The sequence below is a fragment of the Anser anser genome (assembly GCF_964211835.1).
Source record: "Anser anser genome assembly, chromosome: 3".
In the NCBI taxonomy this organism is placed as follows: Eukaryota; Metazoa; Chordata; class Aves; order Anseriformes; family Anatidae; genus Anser; species Anser anser.
The window spans coordinates 15,455,270-15,471,322 of record NC_139722.1 but is presented as its reverse complement, the minus strand read 5'-3'; the positions used below and the strand labels follow the sequence as shown (position 1 = coordinate 15,471,322).

The 16,053-nt window shown below is 41.1% G+C and overlaps 1 protein-coding gene across 1 annotated transcript; it reads left to right on the top strand.

Moving 5' to 3' along the window:
• The first annotated feature begins 5,926 nt into the window (after positions 1-5,926).
• Positions 5,927-15,784, top strand: SLC66A3 (solute carrier family 66 member 3). The gene is made up of 7 exons (XM_083830565.1): positions 5,927-6,251; positions 8,293-8,375; positions 8,856-8,925; positions 9,542-9,599; positions 10,842-10,962; positions 12,430-12,471; positions 13,992-15,784. Exons 1-7 carry the CDS (start codon positions 6,109-6,111, stop codon positions 14,078-14,080), a joined length of 606 nt encoding a protein of 201 aa, XP_083686691.1. The 5' UTR covers positions 5,927-6,108; the 3' UTR covers positions 14,081-15,784.
• The last annotated feature ends 269 nt before the right edge of the window (positions 15,785-16,053 follow it).

Here is a 16,053-nt window from a genome sequence, read left to right as displayed (position 1 = left end):
GAAAAGCTTCACTAGTGCTCCCCTGACTGCCACATAAGAACACCTCTGAAAGAGCACGTTCGTGCCTTTATGCCACATGCAGGAACCGTGACAACTAATTTTCTTTCAACAATTTCAGGATGCCTTTACCAATGCTGTGTAGCCCTGATTGTGCTGTCCTTACTCAGGTAGAGTGCCCGCAGTGGGTACTTGGGGTGATTACAGGTGCACAGCACAGGAAGACCCCAACCCACCACCCACTCCTGCACTCCTACCACATGTGCTCCTTTGCAGTCTTTTTCTCCAGTCTGATAGAGATGACAACAGGAAGGTCTGTAGGTATACCCGGGGTGGAGCCAAAATAGGCAAGGATTTCCGGCTTAATCATCAACAGAATAAGTTTCCCACATGGACAGACATGATAATCCGTGTGGTATAACAACATTTTGTAGAGTGGACACCTTATTTTGTTCAACTACTACATTTTCCTTTGAAATTAAATTTTTTACTGCTGCAGTGAGCCCTCCTCTGGTACCCAGCTACATGTTTTGAAGTTAGTTTGCATCTCTCTGTCATGTACAGAGCCTTGAGAAACACAGATTGGGGATATCCAAGGTCCTAATCAAAATCACCATAGAACTGTGAGCAGAAGGCAGTGAACAGGCATTCTCTAGACGTCATTTTCTTCCCAAGTTCAACAGCGATTTTTCTCTTACTATAATTAACTTCACCAACTAATCCTTATTTACATAAGCAGAGTCTCTTAGAAAGAATGGATGAGATGACAGCAGCACCGAAACCTGTAAACAACCAGTGGAAATTCAATTTATTATAGAGATTGTATAGATATTAAACCGTGTTGTAAGCTTCTTGTAAAGAGTTCTTATGATGTATCACTTGTGCTTCACAGCTTTGTAAGCTTTCTTTCCTTTTGCTGCCAGATCTCAAACAAGAGATTATACGTGTTTAGGCAATTCATTTTCTCTATTTCTTACAGCTAAAGAGCACAAGTGGGTAGGAATATGAATTTAATTCTTGGGTTAGACACACTGCTTTCTCTTTTAAGGACTGTTAATATTAATTCTAAGTGGGTGTAGAGATGTTTCCAGTGCCTCCAACTTTTGCATGTTCTCATTTCAAGCTCTGCTCATAATAAAAATGTGTGAAATATATCATACTTTATAACAAAACATATGTAAGTTCATATAAATCTGTATTTCTTATACTTTTAGAATAGTCTTCCTATATAACTGCCAGGTGGCATCTTAACTACAAGGTTTTGTTTTATAAGATTGGATTGATGATTCTGATCATGTTCCTTAGAAACTGAAGTTAAAACTGTTTCTTGACCTTTAAATTATTCTAAAGTAGTAGCTAAAAGGGTTTTCCTACAAAGGACATCTCATCGTGCTGTGAAAATTACTGCATGAACAGTAAGCTTCCTACAACAGAGATGGGAGAGAACAGATAGGTACGAACAGTGCGATGGACAACAGAGGCCAGGTCCAGACATTGCATCTTGGTATGTATTGTGCACATTGTTTGCCTTTTATAAAGAACACTCTGTAAAAGAATATTTCTGAATTAAAGTCCAACTTAAAGCAGATAATTTTCTTGTTCACAAGAAGTGGGATGGTTCTCCTTTTTTCTTTTCTTTTCTTTTTTCTTTTCTCTCTTTTTTTTTTTTTTTTTGTCTTCTGGTTTTAGAAATGAACAATAATTTGTTAGTGCCTCAAGCTGCTTTTCTTAAGCCCTGCTCAGACCAAAACCAGTAAAACTTCCTAAAGTAGGATGTCTATCTTAAAAACTACTTGCTACTCTGAATCCATGTGAGCTACGCTCCTCAGAAACCTTCACCTTTGGCTGGATGAATTCTTTGAAATTCAGATGCTCCTCCATGAAACTCAGAAATTCTGCCAAACACTGAAGGGGCACTTGCACGGTTCTGCAAATCACAGCCCTAACCACAGCCCTCTCCTGTCCCAGCAGGGACGGATGCCAAAGGCTGACGTCTGCTTGTAACCTCCTCAAAGCCTCTCTCAGAAGTTGTATGTACCCACAAAACCACCATTACTTAGAAATGGGTTTTCCAAGTATCTCGGGTTAAAGCCTCACCTCAGCACTCCACCTCTATGCCAGGTTGGCGGAGCAAAATTGCTCCAAATGGCTTTTAAATGGCTTCCCAGGCAATGCCAACAGGAAACTCTCGTTTGGCATACGCTGATTGACAAATTGCATTAAAAATGATCTGCAAATATATAAGCATAATAGCTGTAAAATGCCGAGATCTGGTTTCATCCTATGACTTTGACCAGATCACTTCAAACTCCATGTCAGGTTTCCCCACTTACTAATGGCCAGCTATCATCGCTGGATACGCTATATATAATCTGTGAATTAACAAGGTCTGCTGAAATATGCTCACTTTCTCAGCTCTCACTGGGGCCTCTGCTGTTTGAGTGGCTCAGATGTAAATGTGGATCCAGAACAAGGCCAGCTCCAGATCTGAACGCTGCAGATCAACCTGCTCGCTCAGGTACAGGCTTGAAGTAGGTTTTGTGTGCAGAAGGGACAACTCCAAATTTAACATGGAAATCAATTTCGTGAGTCTCAGTATAAACCAGTTAATGTATTTTCTTTTCTTTCTCCCAGTTCTTTGGCTTCGCTAGGTTTTGGGTTAGGTTTCTAAGTGTGTGTGGTGAGGAGCAGTTTTGGTATTCTAGGCTCTTTCAGTACTCCTTTTTGGCCAACCATATTATTTAAGATAACATGCCATTACCCAGAACGGCCTTCAGTTAACTGAATAAGGCATTTCACAGAGCACAGATTGAGTCAACAGGGTGGTGTTTTCTGTTTTTTTTGCTTATGGTATTTTCATTCAATTTGTGATGTGCCTGTCCAGTCTAACCTCAAGTAAACCTCACATAAACATAGCCACGTTTTCTGTTTGCCACATATATATAACATACTGTGTTTTAAACCTATGATCTACGTGCAACCTCCAATGTTTCTTTTCTACTCCTGCCCTGCACACTTGTACACTGCCACCTAAACATGAAGTACAGAGGAATCCATTGAACTTCTTTAGTAAGAGCAGGTTCTCCAAATGACTGTTCAGTCAGCTCTGCCACTGAGGAGCCTCTGCCACAGTTTGACCACCCAGTGTGTTGAAGGCTGCCTGCAGCGTGCAATTGTCCACACAGCTGCTGAGAACGGACTCAACCCTTTGTCAGGTTGTTCATAAAATAAAACAAGACAGTATTGACCTCTGTGTCAGCCCCTGAGAAACAACACCCATGGTTTGGCTACACACAGGACGTCAAACCACTATTTTCTGAGCCTTGTTGCTTAGTTTTCCACCAGCCTTGTGGTCTTCCCTTCCAGCCTCTATCTCCCCAAATTCACTATGGGGACGTTAAATGAGATCAGGCCAAAGGCCCGGTTAAAGTGAAGGCAAGTGACATTCACTGCTCCTCGCTCATACATCAAGCCAGCTAACTCACAGAAGGCAATCAGGCCAATTCAGGCACAATTTGCCCTTGGTAAATCCAAAACAGCTGCTCCCAGCCATACTCTTGTCTTTCACACACCTGGAAATGGCTAGAGGAGGCCAAAACGGAGCACGTGCTCCATAGTAGTCCTGGGAACTGAGGTTAGGTTAACCAGCCTGTAGCTCCCTGGATCCTTCTTCCTGCCAAAAGACAGGGAATGACATTTGCCTTTTTCCGGTCATTGGGAAATGACCTCTGCTAACCACAACCCTCCAAAGATGATAAATGTCAGTGGTCTTGCAATAACGTCAACCAGCTCCTTCTGCAGGCTCAGATTCATCCCATCTGGTCTAGCGGAGCAGTCTTTGTCCAGTCCTTCAGCAGTCCTAATTCTTTCCCCACCACAGAGAGTATTTCACTCTCTCCAACTGTGCCCCTAGGCTCATGGAACCTGAGGGGCCTGTGAGCAAACTTTGCTTGTAAAAAGAGACAAAAGAAGGCAATGACCATGTCGGCTTTTTCCCTGCCCTTCTTAACTAGGTCTCCTACCACGCGAAGGAGATGTGAGCAGTGTACTCACATTTTCCTTCATCCTTCTCTTCTTGCAAAAGTGCTTAGTGGAAGCTTTTTTTCTCCTTCACATCCTTCACCAATTTCAACTAAGAAATTGAAACAGAGTAGTAAGAATTTCTTATTAACAGACAAATAAAAACATTTTTCATCGATTCATTATGTAATGCCATACACTAATCCTGGGCTATGCAGCACCGTGACACTTGTTTTTTCCCTAAGTGGCTACTTAGGTGACCAACTAACACACATACAGCAATACAATTACACAGACACGACAGGGGAAGGAGAGTAGGTCTTTGCCTAACTGATTGCTTGCAATACAAAGCAAAATTTTGAAAGCTGCAACGCTGACTAAATGTAAACATTGCATGTCTTTGTTAAAATATGAAAACAGTTGAATAAAAATATGCTCATGGAGCTGCTTAATAGTTTGAGCTCAGTTCGGCTCCTTGATTATTTCTAGCAGGATAAAAGGCAGTGCATATTATCAGTATTTTTGGAGCACTTTGTTGAATCCGCACCCACACAGCAATGCAGATATACAAATTCTACCTTAACTATTTCTCTATTATTCCCAGATTATCTGAAATGCCAAACACATCTATATCACAGGCCTAATTTTAAATGAGCATGAGATAACTTCTTGTGACGGGTTACTCAACTCTTTTCCAAGTACATAATACTCCCACAAGGCTGAAAACTCAAGTTTATCATGAAAATCTTGGAACAGTAATTATTTTAAGCTAATTTCAAGTTTTGCTTTCTTCTTTTAGAGCCTGTCTTTTAAAAGGTTGATTCCTTTGAATTATATTGACAGATCATAGTTTTTAAATTAGAATCCTGCATTTTGGGAGTCCATTTTTTCAGATTTTATGTACGCCTGCATACATCTATTTTTTATGACTGATTTACACAGAGGCCGACATGATTTACAAATTAGGCATTAGTAATATTATTGTTTTGAAGTATCACTAAATGTATGTGGAATGAATGCAATAAACCTGTTTGTCAAAGCATATTATTGAAACATTGGGAAAAAAAATCACTAGAATTGCAGAAGAGCAGAAACTGAATTGTATAAGGACCATCAGTCTAATATAAATACAGCTTTCATAAGAATGCTGAAAGTTTTATGCCTGCAAATAACCCTGAATGTTATTGCAATTATGCTGTAGGTAAAAATCTGAATTAATGGTATGGATTTGACACTTTGAGTGATCCCAGCCAAATGCAGGCATGAAAGAGCCAAGATTCTGTATCCGTGTGACCAGTACAAACACACATTCCTCGGAGAATCGCTTTTACTTAGTTCTGACAATCTGGCAGGTACAAAAGCTTTAAAAACGGCACTTTCCTATTTTTGTGCGCAACTGTGTATGGTAGGTAGGTGTATGTTCCAGGAGAGCTACTCCAGCTCTCATTATTTGACAAGTACAATGTTCAGAAACTTTAAAAAAAAAAAGAAAAAAAGCTTTATTTCTGTTACAACCAGAACTGACACTGCCACAACCACACCGCGCCTAGTGAAGGAGCCGGCACTGTGACGGTTGAGACAGCAAGGCCTAAAAACCCAGGAGCTGAAGGAAACTTCAGTTTGGGGTAGCAAACTGAAATTCACCCTTTATCTCTGTGTTTCTTATGTCTCCCAAAGCACTGAGTTCCACTACTCCTAGGTGAACGGAACCCGCGGCTGACCCTTTACACAAACAGCCCGAGACGCCGGCTGTGGTACCGTCATTTCTGAGGAAAGCAAGGATGAATTTCAGGCTCAGAGCCCCCAGCCCCGAGCACTGGGCTCCTTGTGGGACCACCGCAGCGGTTTTAGGGCAGCACCAGGCGGAGCCCAGCGGGGCCCGGCAGCTCAGCAAAGCCGGGCCGGGCCTCGCCCTTCCTGCGGCCGCCCGCGGGCTCAGGCCCGGCCGCGGGGCGGAGATGGCGAGCCCCGGGCGCCGTCAGCGCTCCGTGAGGGCCGCCCCATGGCGGCGGGGCCGGGCCGGGCGCTGCTCCCCGCCCCTCCGAGCCGTGGCGAGCCGTGCCGGGCCGGGCCGGGTTCCCCATTGCCAGCATGGCCCCGACGCTGCTGGAGCTGGCGCACTGGAGCACCTGGGCGGTGTGCGCCGTGCTCAAGCTGCCGCAGCTGGCGGCCGTGCTGGCGGCCGGCTCGGCGAGGGGGGTCAGCCTCGGCAGCCTCCTGCTGGAGCTGGCCGGGTAAGGCCGGGCACGGGGAGGGGAGGCCGGGAGGGAAGCCGGGGGGGGGGGGGTGGCAGCGCAGATCCGAGGGGCTGCGGGCTCTGGAGGCGCAGCCGAGGCGCCCCCGCAGCCATCAGCGGTTCGCCCTCACGCCCGGCAGCGGGGTGGGATGGTGCTTCAAGCCGTCCCTTTTCCTTTCGCTTTTATAAGACCTGCGCTTCTTATAAGTAGAGGTCTGGTCCTGCAGCCTCCACAGAGGTTCTGCAGCCTCCACAGAGGTGGCATCCTGCTTCATTTAACGCACTGACCTTTTTTAACCCAAACTTCCCGTTTTAAAGCGTGTCTGCACTGTTGAGACACGCTTGTGAGACCAGCACAGGCAACCCGTGTAGTTAGAGACGATACCTGTTGTGGGATTTTAGCCATATAATCGGGTTATTCACTGGTCCGTGTGCCCTGTCGTGCAGGTGATGGTACCAGTTAGACAGGATTCTTTCACCCGTGTAAGTAAAATATAATCATTCTTTAAGAAGATTACAAGCCTTGTCAAACTCAGAAGGTTTTTTCACCCTGCAATAATCATACGTTGGTTAGGCTTATTAAATCTTGTTGGAAGAGGATTGTACGGAATGGAAAATAAATAAGCCACGTACGTGCACACACAAATTTGGGTATGAGTCTGTGCAAAAGAACGCCTTGAAACGCCTCGTGTGTGCCAAACGAAGTGGTGGAGGAGGCTACATCTGGGTAGAGGCTGCCAGCACTGAGCCGCACTAGCGAAGGGCTTTTCACTCCGAAGCATCTCCGTGTAAGCATGGTTTATGCTTTGTATGCTTCAGGACCAAACCAAATTCTAGTTCCAGCAGAGAAGACTTGCCTAAAGTCCTGAGCAAACAGCAGCAGTAACATTTTAAAATTATTTCATGTGTGGTGGTGTATATCAAAAATGCTTTGTAAGTAACTACAAGGCCTTGTAAGTAACCACGCTGCCGTAGGTTCTACGCCCGCTATGTGTTGAGGACAGAACTATTCAGGAAGAGTTTCAGTGAGGCTTTTTTGAAACATTTATTGGGACTGTTTGCTTGTTTGGTAGGCCTACTTAGCCTGCAGTCTTTAAAGACTTGGGGGTCTAGCTGCAGAGAGTTTTGGTCTACAGGTACACACTGGGATAGTTCTGCAGTCATAGTGCAGTGACCCACCAGAGGAGCACCACAGAAGAATGGTGCGATGGCAAGGAGTATAATTTGACACTACAAGGAATAAGACTTGTAGGCAGTTCTAGACAGAATTCAGATATGCAAATTCTGAATATTGTAAAAGCCAGTTACCTACAAGGCAGGCAGTTCCTCATGTATAGCCTCAGAGTCCTTTCTGTTTTTTTCTGCAGACTCTGCAGCTTTGAAGTTCCTGTTTAACTTCATGGACTTGCATGAAGGTTGAAGAAAGTAAAGAAAGCATGATAACAGCGCAGTTCCTTTTAGATACTGTATTGTGAAGTAGCAGGAAGGAGAATAATTGCCATTGTTTAGTGCATTTAAGAGTAGACTCTCAGTCTGACCAGGACAGCTACATGAGGTAGTCTTGTAACAGTGTAGTCTGGATGGCTTGGAAAATATTTCTTACTCCAGTAAGACTTGTTTAATTTATAGGTGGAACTATGAACATAGATTAAAAAAAAAAACACAACAGAGCTATCCCAGATGTGCCAAGGCAGATGCAAAGAGAAGGCAGTCTTTAAGGTCTGGAAGCCTTTGTTTCTTTCTCACCAGTTGTAATTAATGAAATTATGCCTTTCATACTGTGACACGGAGACCTTGACAAGAAGTGTGGGCAGCTCTCTACATCTTGTTCTATTTGAGGATAACAAGAATAGGCCATAGAATCATCAGGCCTGCACTTTGTGTTCGTATTTGTTTGATCAGTTTGACAGCAGGGGCTACACCTATCTGGATCCTTTTGGCACAACCAAAAGATAGTTTAAAAGACAATAAAAAAGAAGTTGTGAAGGAGCTGTCCTGTTCCTTTGTACAGACATGCTGTTTTGTGTCTTTTTGTTCAGCTTCCTCGTGTTTCTGAGGTACCAGATTTATTACGGTTACCCTCTGCAGACATACCTGGAATATCCCATCATCATTGCACAAGGTAATCTTTTGTAAGCGTGGTTTGGGAAATGAAGCAGAGGCTTCTACGTGCAAAGGCTCTGCGTGTAGGTAGAGTATTCCACTGTAATGATGCGAATCCATCGACTGATTCCAGCTGGGGTTGGGGGGAAGAGAGGCAATGAACATCTCAAGTATAATTGAGCTCTTATATGCGTTAAGAACATTGATGGTCAGGTAGAGCAGAAAATCTAATTAATACACTCACAGTGGAGCTGCAGTATAAGCTCACCCTTTATCCAGTGGCACCGTGTGGGAGAGAAGCCTTATAAACACCCCAGGCTTGCAAAAAGCGTAATTTTGGAGCTTGCAGTGTTTTGGACTTCCATTAAATTTGAGAGACAAACCTGTAAGAAACCAGTGTCCTGTAGACATGGTGCCCAGTGGAACTAATTCGCGTTGTCTAGGGACATTTGGGCCCTTTCTCTCCCTTCCCTGACAAGCAATCTTTTATCTGTTTCAGATGCCGTTCTCCTTTTGTTTGTTCTGCGTTTCAATGGAAACATGAAACGAGCTTTGCTCTATGCAGTCATGTATCCTTTAAAATCTGGCAATTTTGGTTTATGTAGCTTGTTTGGTTGTTCTTCACATAGCAATATCATTTGTTTGGTACTACCATTGGAAATCATATTCAGCCACCTGCCTCTCACCGCGCATTCCACATCCACAAGTTATGTCTTGGATCACAGTAGATCTCTGTGTGAGGTAAGCTTGGCATGTGGCTATGGCTAGAAGGCCCACAACTGCTAAGGAGCCCGACCTGTTCCTAATTTACATCTTTGCTAGAGATGCAGGGTGCACATCATGAATCTTCTTTCTTTGCTTCCTGTCCACGCACATTGTACTTGCTGTGACAAAGACGGTAGTGTTCGCTTTTAAAACATACATAGGATGTGGGCTTAAATCTCAAGTTGTGTGCATTGGAGCAGGTCTTGAGAAACCCCAGGCGCTGTTCAACCAAGGACTGTGAAAAATATGAGCACTTAGTGCTTCAACCGGTGCTAAATATGTTTTATCCAGATTGAAATTCTATTACAGACTATACAGTAATATTATTTCCAGATGTTAAAAAATACTAATTTTCCAGACAGTTTTGAGAGCTTTGGTATCCTGGCATTTTCAGTGCTATGAAACTTAACATACTGTAAGGTTTTGGGGAGGCTGGTACGTGCTAACACTGCGGAAGTGGATAATAGACCTGGCCATGGTAAGTGCTGCATGATTATTTGAAATCATGTCCACATATGAAATCATTTTCTGTGGAAGTCTTTATCGTTGAAATCTCTCCTTGCACTTATTCTTGGAAGAATTCATCATTTAGTTCAGCTTTTAGAACAAACAACCAGTTTCCAAATACAGCTGTTTCTTTCACTTCTGTGAGTGGCTTGAAAACATAGCACTTATATTACAGACTGGGGGGGCGAAAAATATGTTCTGAGGTATAGTTATGTAAATTGTATTGGGTTGAGAGTGTTAGATATGCTGGCATGACCTTGTCATAAAAATGCTAGAAGTAGCAAAGGTTTAAGATGTCCTCTTCTGTCCTAATGGCATAATACCCATTGGTAGACCTTTAACGTGAAAGGCAAAGAACGGAGCATCAGTCAAAGCATTTGAAATGTGGAGCGTTGAATATTTCACAAGATCTTTTTTCCATTTAGCCCTAGAATTTCCAAAGAAAACTTATTATTTGATAATGCCCCTCATAGGTTGAAGATGGTCTTTGCCCTTTTTATCAGAAGAGAGAAAGTTAGAGTTAATTCCAGATGAACTGGAATTGCTAATGTAAAAAGTAATGCAAATAAGGATAAAAGCTTCTAAGCCTAATACCAATCCTTACTTACAAGGGAAATCCAGGCATTGCGCAAAGACCCACATGGAGGGTCTTTGCAAAATCCCCCTTAAAAGGATGACAGGTTGAATAGTCCTTTCCCTTCGTTATTTTTTTTCCCCACCAATTGGACTCATTTTCCACACATTCTTGTCAGTTTTCTCATTCTTCTCTGGTTTTGTTTGCCAGACATAATGGTAACAGATGGTATGAATCAACCTTGCTGTTTAGACTAGATCAGTCTCATTTTAGCTAACTTTCATAATCAGTTTTATGTAGCAGGTTGAGAGGCTTTTTTTTTTCCCCTTGTATAATATTTGCCTCAATCAAGTATTTGCCAACAGTAATAGCAGTTGTTGTGCTCTCTGAGCTTCTTCCTGAGCAGTATCTCAGAAATCAGTCCCGTGCTTCTGGCAACTTTAATTTTGTGCTTCGTGGTTCCTTAGTACAAAACTGTAACACTTGGGTTGCAAAATACTGAGAAAGTATGTATTTTTTTTTCTATTCTAAATTAAAAAAAAAAGTCTTGTTTTTTAGTAAGGTATATGCTGACAGCCATAAGCTAAACACTCAGCACAATGGCAGGGATTCATTCTCTCTTTTTACATGCTTTTTCAGAATTTGTGCACGCTCATCAGTGCAGCAAGTAAGCTGGCTCAGCTGCGGTGTCTGTGGCAGACAAAAGATTCTGGACAAGTGAGCGCCTTGACCTGGAGCATGTCTGCATACACCTGTGCAAGTAAGCTATGGGCAGCTTGGCGCGAAGCACAGAGATCTCATTTTCTGAGGCCATCTTTGCTCCTAATGCTGTCAATGGGTTTTTAAACCACGGTAGATAAGTACCTTGCCTAGTGCAGTTTCACAGAATCACAGAATCATTTAGGTTGGAAGAGACCTCCAAGATCACCTAGTCCAACCTCTGACCTAACACTAACAAGTCCTTCACTAAACCATATCACTAAGTTCAACATCTAAACGTCTCTTAAAGACCTCCAGGGATGGTGACTCAACCACTTCCCTGGGCAGCCCGTTCCAATGCCTAACAACCCTTTCAGTAAAGAAGTTCTTCCTAATATCCAACCTAAACCTCCCCTGGCGCAACTTCAGCCCATTCCCCCTCGTCCTGTCACCAAGCACGTTTCACTTAGTGCTGACTGCTGAGACTCAGATACCACAGCCAGTCAAATATCATTGACACCAGCTGAGTCACAATGCCACTTGGATTTAGAAAACATGCAAAAATGGTCAAAGGATCTTGATGCAGATGAAGTGATTGAGAGTGCCTTTATGAAGAAAATATTTCAGTGTTCTAGAATTCAATAAAATTACTCGTGATCCATCATGAAAAGGTGCTAAATTTTTTAGTTATGTCAACAAACAACACTAATTCTAAAAGCCATCTACAAATCATGCTTAATGCTAAATACCTTTAACTATGTCTACATGTAAATACTTTCTTTTCAACAAAGGAGAATTTAAGAATATATCAAGAACAGGGAGTTGTGCAGTTCATACGTTAATTACCTAGTGGCCAGCATAAACATTTCTACAGCTGTTTATCAGAAATGCTTTTGTCATATTCACAAACCGTGTTTAAAATATCCTTACTGTAAAACATAGTGCTGCTGAATCTATTTCCCTGTAAACCAATGTTTTTAAGACAATAATTAGAAGTTGTGGTATGTCAGCTGAGCCGTGGTAGTAATCTTTGTAAATGTTTCTAGCCTGCTGCAGATGTGAAATAATTAATGTTTAGATTTGTTGTGGATAGGGAAACTGAATTCCTCATACTTGCAGAAGCCTAAAAGCATGCAGGTGAGCATTTACAAAGGTTGTCATGCTACCTCGACTTGTGGGTGTAACCCAGTATCAACTACTGAGGGAGGGGGGAGAACTGAAAGAGAAGCACTAGATGCTGACCACATCCTATTTAGGGACAGAGATATAATTAAATTTTTCTTAAATTAAATCTCTATCAATTATTTTCTAATTTTAAAAGGCCCTTAGTACAGTGCCACTCAGCTTTGAGAGCTTGATCTCTGGGACTAAACTAGTGGAAGAGTCAATCCACTAAAAGTGGCAATGTTTATACAATGTATATTTTCATGCCATATTATCTGCTGTTGCGAAACAGAGATGTCATCAGTTTATGAAAGTATAAGCGTGTTGTATCTAATCCACTAATCACAATTCCTCCAATTTACAGCAAGAATATTTACAACCGTAATGACTACAAATGATCTCTCAGGTGAGTATGAGAATGGCTTACCCTTCCAAAGTAATAGCTGCCATAGTAGTTTTTAAGTGCTTTGTAAAAGCAGTTAAAGTGGCTTAAAATAAATATTTTGCAGCTAATTTAATTATAAAGAAAATTTATTTAACAGCTTCTTACCATCCTGTGAAAAAGTGTGATCCCAACAAAGAACTAAAGAGTGCAGCAGGTTTATCAATATGTGGTTCAAAATCAAGAGTTGGTGGATGTAAGAGCAGTAACAAAATCACATTATACCTTATCTGGTGGATCCTTTTTCTAGTTCAAAGCTAGAAATTCCAGAAGAAACGTCATCTGAGTGTATTTATTTTTAAGCAGTCCTCTGCAGCACTGTAAGGCTTTAGTTTTACAAGCAGTTAAAATGGCTCTTTCACTGGAAAAGGAAGTCCCCTTTTCAATTCCTCATTTCTACCCCCGTGTGTGCTGCCTGCTCTATGCTTGGGTAGGGGTGTGCAGGGCCGTGCAGTTAACTGGATCACCAAAGAACTGGCATAATTCACATAGAATTCACACAGAAATATAATCTGGGTCAGCTACTGAGCCCAGTTCACCCACAGCTACACACCTCTGCAGGTTACAAGTGAGAGGTATGTTGAGGGGAGGTAGGAAGGGAGAAAAACGCTGTCTTGACAGTGCTAGTAAAACCAAATCCCTTGAAAGTAAAGCTGGCGCTGGTTAAAGCTACTTTTAAAAATATAACACAGCACACTTTGGAACATGAAAGAGATGGCAGCAAACATTGACACTATGCAGCTCTAATGGAAAATGTTTCATGTTAACTTCTAGCACTTAACAGTTCGGTGTGTTTATCTCGGTTTCATGCAGGCATATGAAACTGTCAAAGATGACTTATTTCTGAAACAGTTTCATGTACATTTCTGTCAGTGTTCCATCTACCAAATGGGTATTAGCTGTACCTGTGCTTCAAACTGTGGTCTCACAGGTAGCGATACTCTGCTTCCTTGGATTTAAATCCAATCTGAAAGTTAATCAAGATACTGAAAAACAGTTTTGTTTTGTTTTTTTCTAAGTTATCAGATTTCCTCTCATTAAAATCTGACAGATACAAGTATTTCCTGTATCCCCAAAGTGTAAGCTTAATAGATGGCAGTAGAGAATCTCTATTATAAACAACACACGCAACTACAAAGGACACAAAAGCTGCAGCTCCAAGTTTAAGGCTAGGTGTAAATATAAATTTTTATGAGGCTACTCAGACTTGTGCTACTCTGCTGGTTTTGTCACAAAACAATTAAAGGTGTATTATTTTCAGATATCACGTGCAAATGTGAAACGCTCTTTTCTGCTGTGTTTACTTTGAGAGGTTCTGGGTTCCAGAATGTGGTAATTTAAACCAATTGGCTGAAATAAGTTGCAGAATGGGAACCAGCCAATTTGTACACCAGGAGAAGTTTACAAAACAACGTGTCTTCTGAAAATGACAGCAGTTGATTTTTTTTGAATTATGCTTACAAGATTTTTTTCTTCTCTTTTAGTTCTCATCCGTTTCATAACCATGCTCATTCTCAATATTTGGGTCACGGTCACAATTCTGCGCTACAGAAAAACTAAAAAGACTGACTAGAAGACAATCATCAGCACACAACATTAAAAAAAAAAACAGCAAACAAGCAGATATAATTAAGCTTAAACAACAAAACAAAAGTTGAGGCAGCTCTCTCTCTTAAGCCTTGTTTTTATCTCTAAACATATTTAGTACATTCCTGCTTATTTTCTCTTGGAAATAATTCTTTTAAGATACTTAATTTAAGCAGCATATTTTTATTGGTTATTTAACAGAAGTTTTACTGATAGCACATTTTCTATGGAGTTTTTTACTAAATGAACAAGGTATTTTGTATTTAGATGTTTATATATTCTCATATCACTTCAGTACTTTCTGGTTACATAGAAACAATTATTTTCTTCAATTATACAAGAGCTATTTTGTGCCAACACATCAACTCATCTTTCTGCATCTGCTGCAAGTTTGAAAACAACAGATGTTTGTCTTTTTCTTGCAAGCATCTCAGTTAGGTATTAGCTATCTGTATTTTAGGATAAAGAAAATCTGAATAAAGGCCCAATTCAAAATAAGGTTTTAAAAGTGTTTTACGAAGTCACAAATCCAGCTGGGCCTGCAGCACTTGTATGCAACACTTAAAACAGTACAATGTATACAGCTGATACAGGACACCCATGGTCATTTCTATAATGTACCCATTTTTTATTATGATAAGAGCAAAAACTCAGTTATGTATTCTTTTTCAACTTGAATATTCACTGAACATACTGTTTTGGGAACAGCAGAAACTGGAAGGTATAGAAATTAATGGGACTTTGAGCTACAGAGTTAAAAATACTGTTCAAGCAGAAGTCCTGAACTGATGCCCAGTCTCCAAATGCAATCCATATGGGCAGTGACCCATTTACAAGTGCAGCTTGATGCATCAAGACAAACTCATCTCCAGTGTTTTTTGACGGTACTACTCTGTGCTTTATTACTTTTTAACCTGTCTGTCCTGAAGAACTGGAAGACTTCAGTTGAGTTTTTACTTCAGAGGTTTTAATCAGTTACTAGTAGGTGTATTTAAATAGGGAAAAGTATATTGAATATTATAACAGGATTTTATTTTTGGAAGTAGTACCATTCCAGCCAAAAGTTACAGAAGTAACCAGAGTAGTATAGTAACCATTCATCTCTCATTACATTCTCCAAAATGAAAAAAATAGGGCTTTTCAAAAGAATTTTTATAGTATTAGTATTGATTGGCATGCTAAAACCCAGGCACCCTTGATCCTGACATGCTTGAAAACTATGGGAAGACTCGGAAGACTCCATTGACTGCGTTTGAGGCAGGCTTTCCTTGCGATGTGCTAAACAATTGGACTCCTCTAGAGCAGCAAGATCTGCAAAAGGGGATGTTCTGCCAGCGTACACTGGGAGAAGAGCCGACTCTGCAATCTCCTTGAGACCTTGACTATCAGAAAATATAGCTGCTTTGTAAGCTCTGGTTTTGGGGTGGGAAGGGCTGGGAAGAAGTATGTCTGTGGACGTACGATTTCATGTATCTCACATTATTGAGAGCAAGTTAAAAGATGAGTTTTTTTACTGCTCCAATAAAACTGTATAAATGCTCAGAAGTTTCTATGTTGGTTGAGAGTAACTGTAAACATTCTGCTATTGATTTACTAAAGCTGTGTTAAATATCCAAACTGGTCTAAATAATTTGGTGGCAGGTGGTATGTTATACATTTTCCAGGTCATGTTAATAAATGGTACTCACCATGATTGATTCATGTCATTCTTATAGTGAATTTTCACTATACGTTCAATTTTTAATTCTGTCTCCATATATGGAGAGAAAATAAAATGTTCTTTACAGGTCATTAATGGGCAGCTTTCATCTTAATATTCAAAGTATCAGGCTGTGTATCAACCTGTAAAATGCTAAAGAACTCCAGCATTTTAAAGGAAGAAAAGAAAAAACACAGGCATTTTTTTTTTTCTTTAAAGCCTCTTCTTGCTAAGAGAAAGATTTGTTTAAAGTCTAAACT

Bases quoted from the DNA above. Each gene is read 5' to 3' on its own strand.
- SLC66A3 (XM_083830565.1), top strand. From the start codon at position 6,109: ATGGCCCCGACGCTGCTGGAGCTGGCGCACTGGAGCACCTGGGCGGTG. The intron at 9,600-10,841 runs GTAAGTGCTGCA...ATGCTTTTTCAG, and splicing joins GGATAATAGACCTGGCCATG to AATTTGTGCACGCTCATCAG. The intron at 12,472-13,991 runs GTGAGTATGAGA...CTTCTCTTTTAG, and splicing joins GACTACAAATGATCTCTCAG to TTCTCATCCGTTTCATAACC.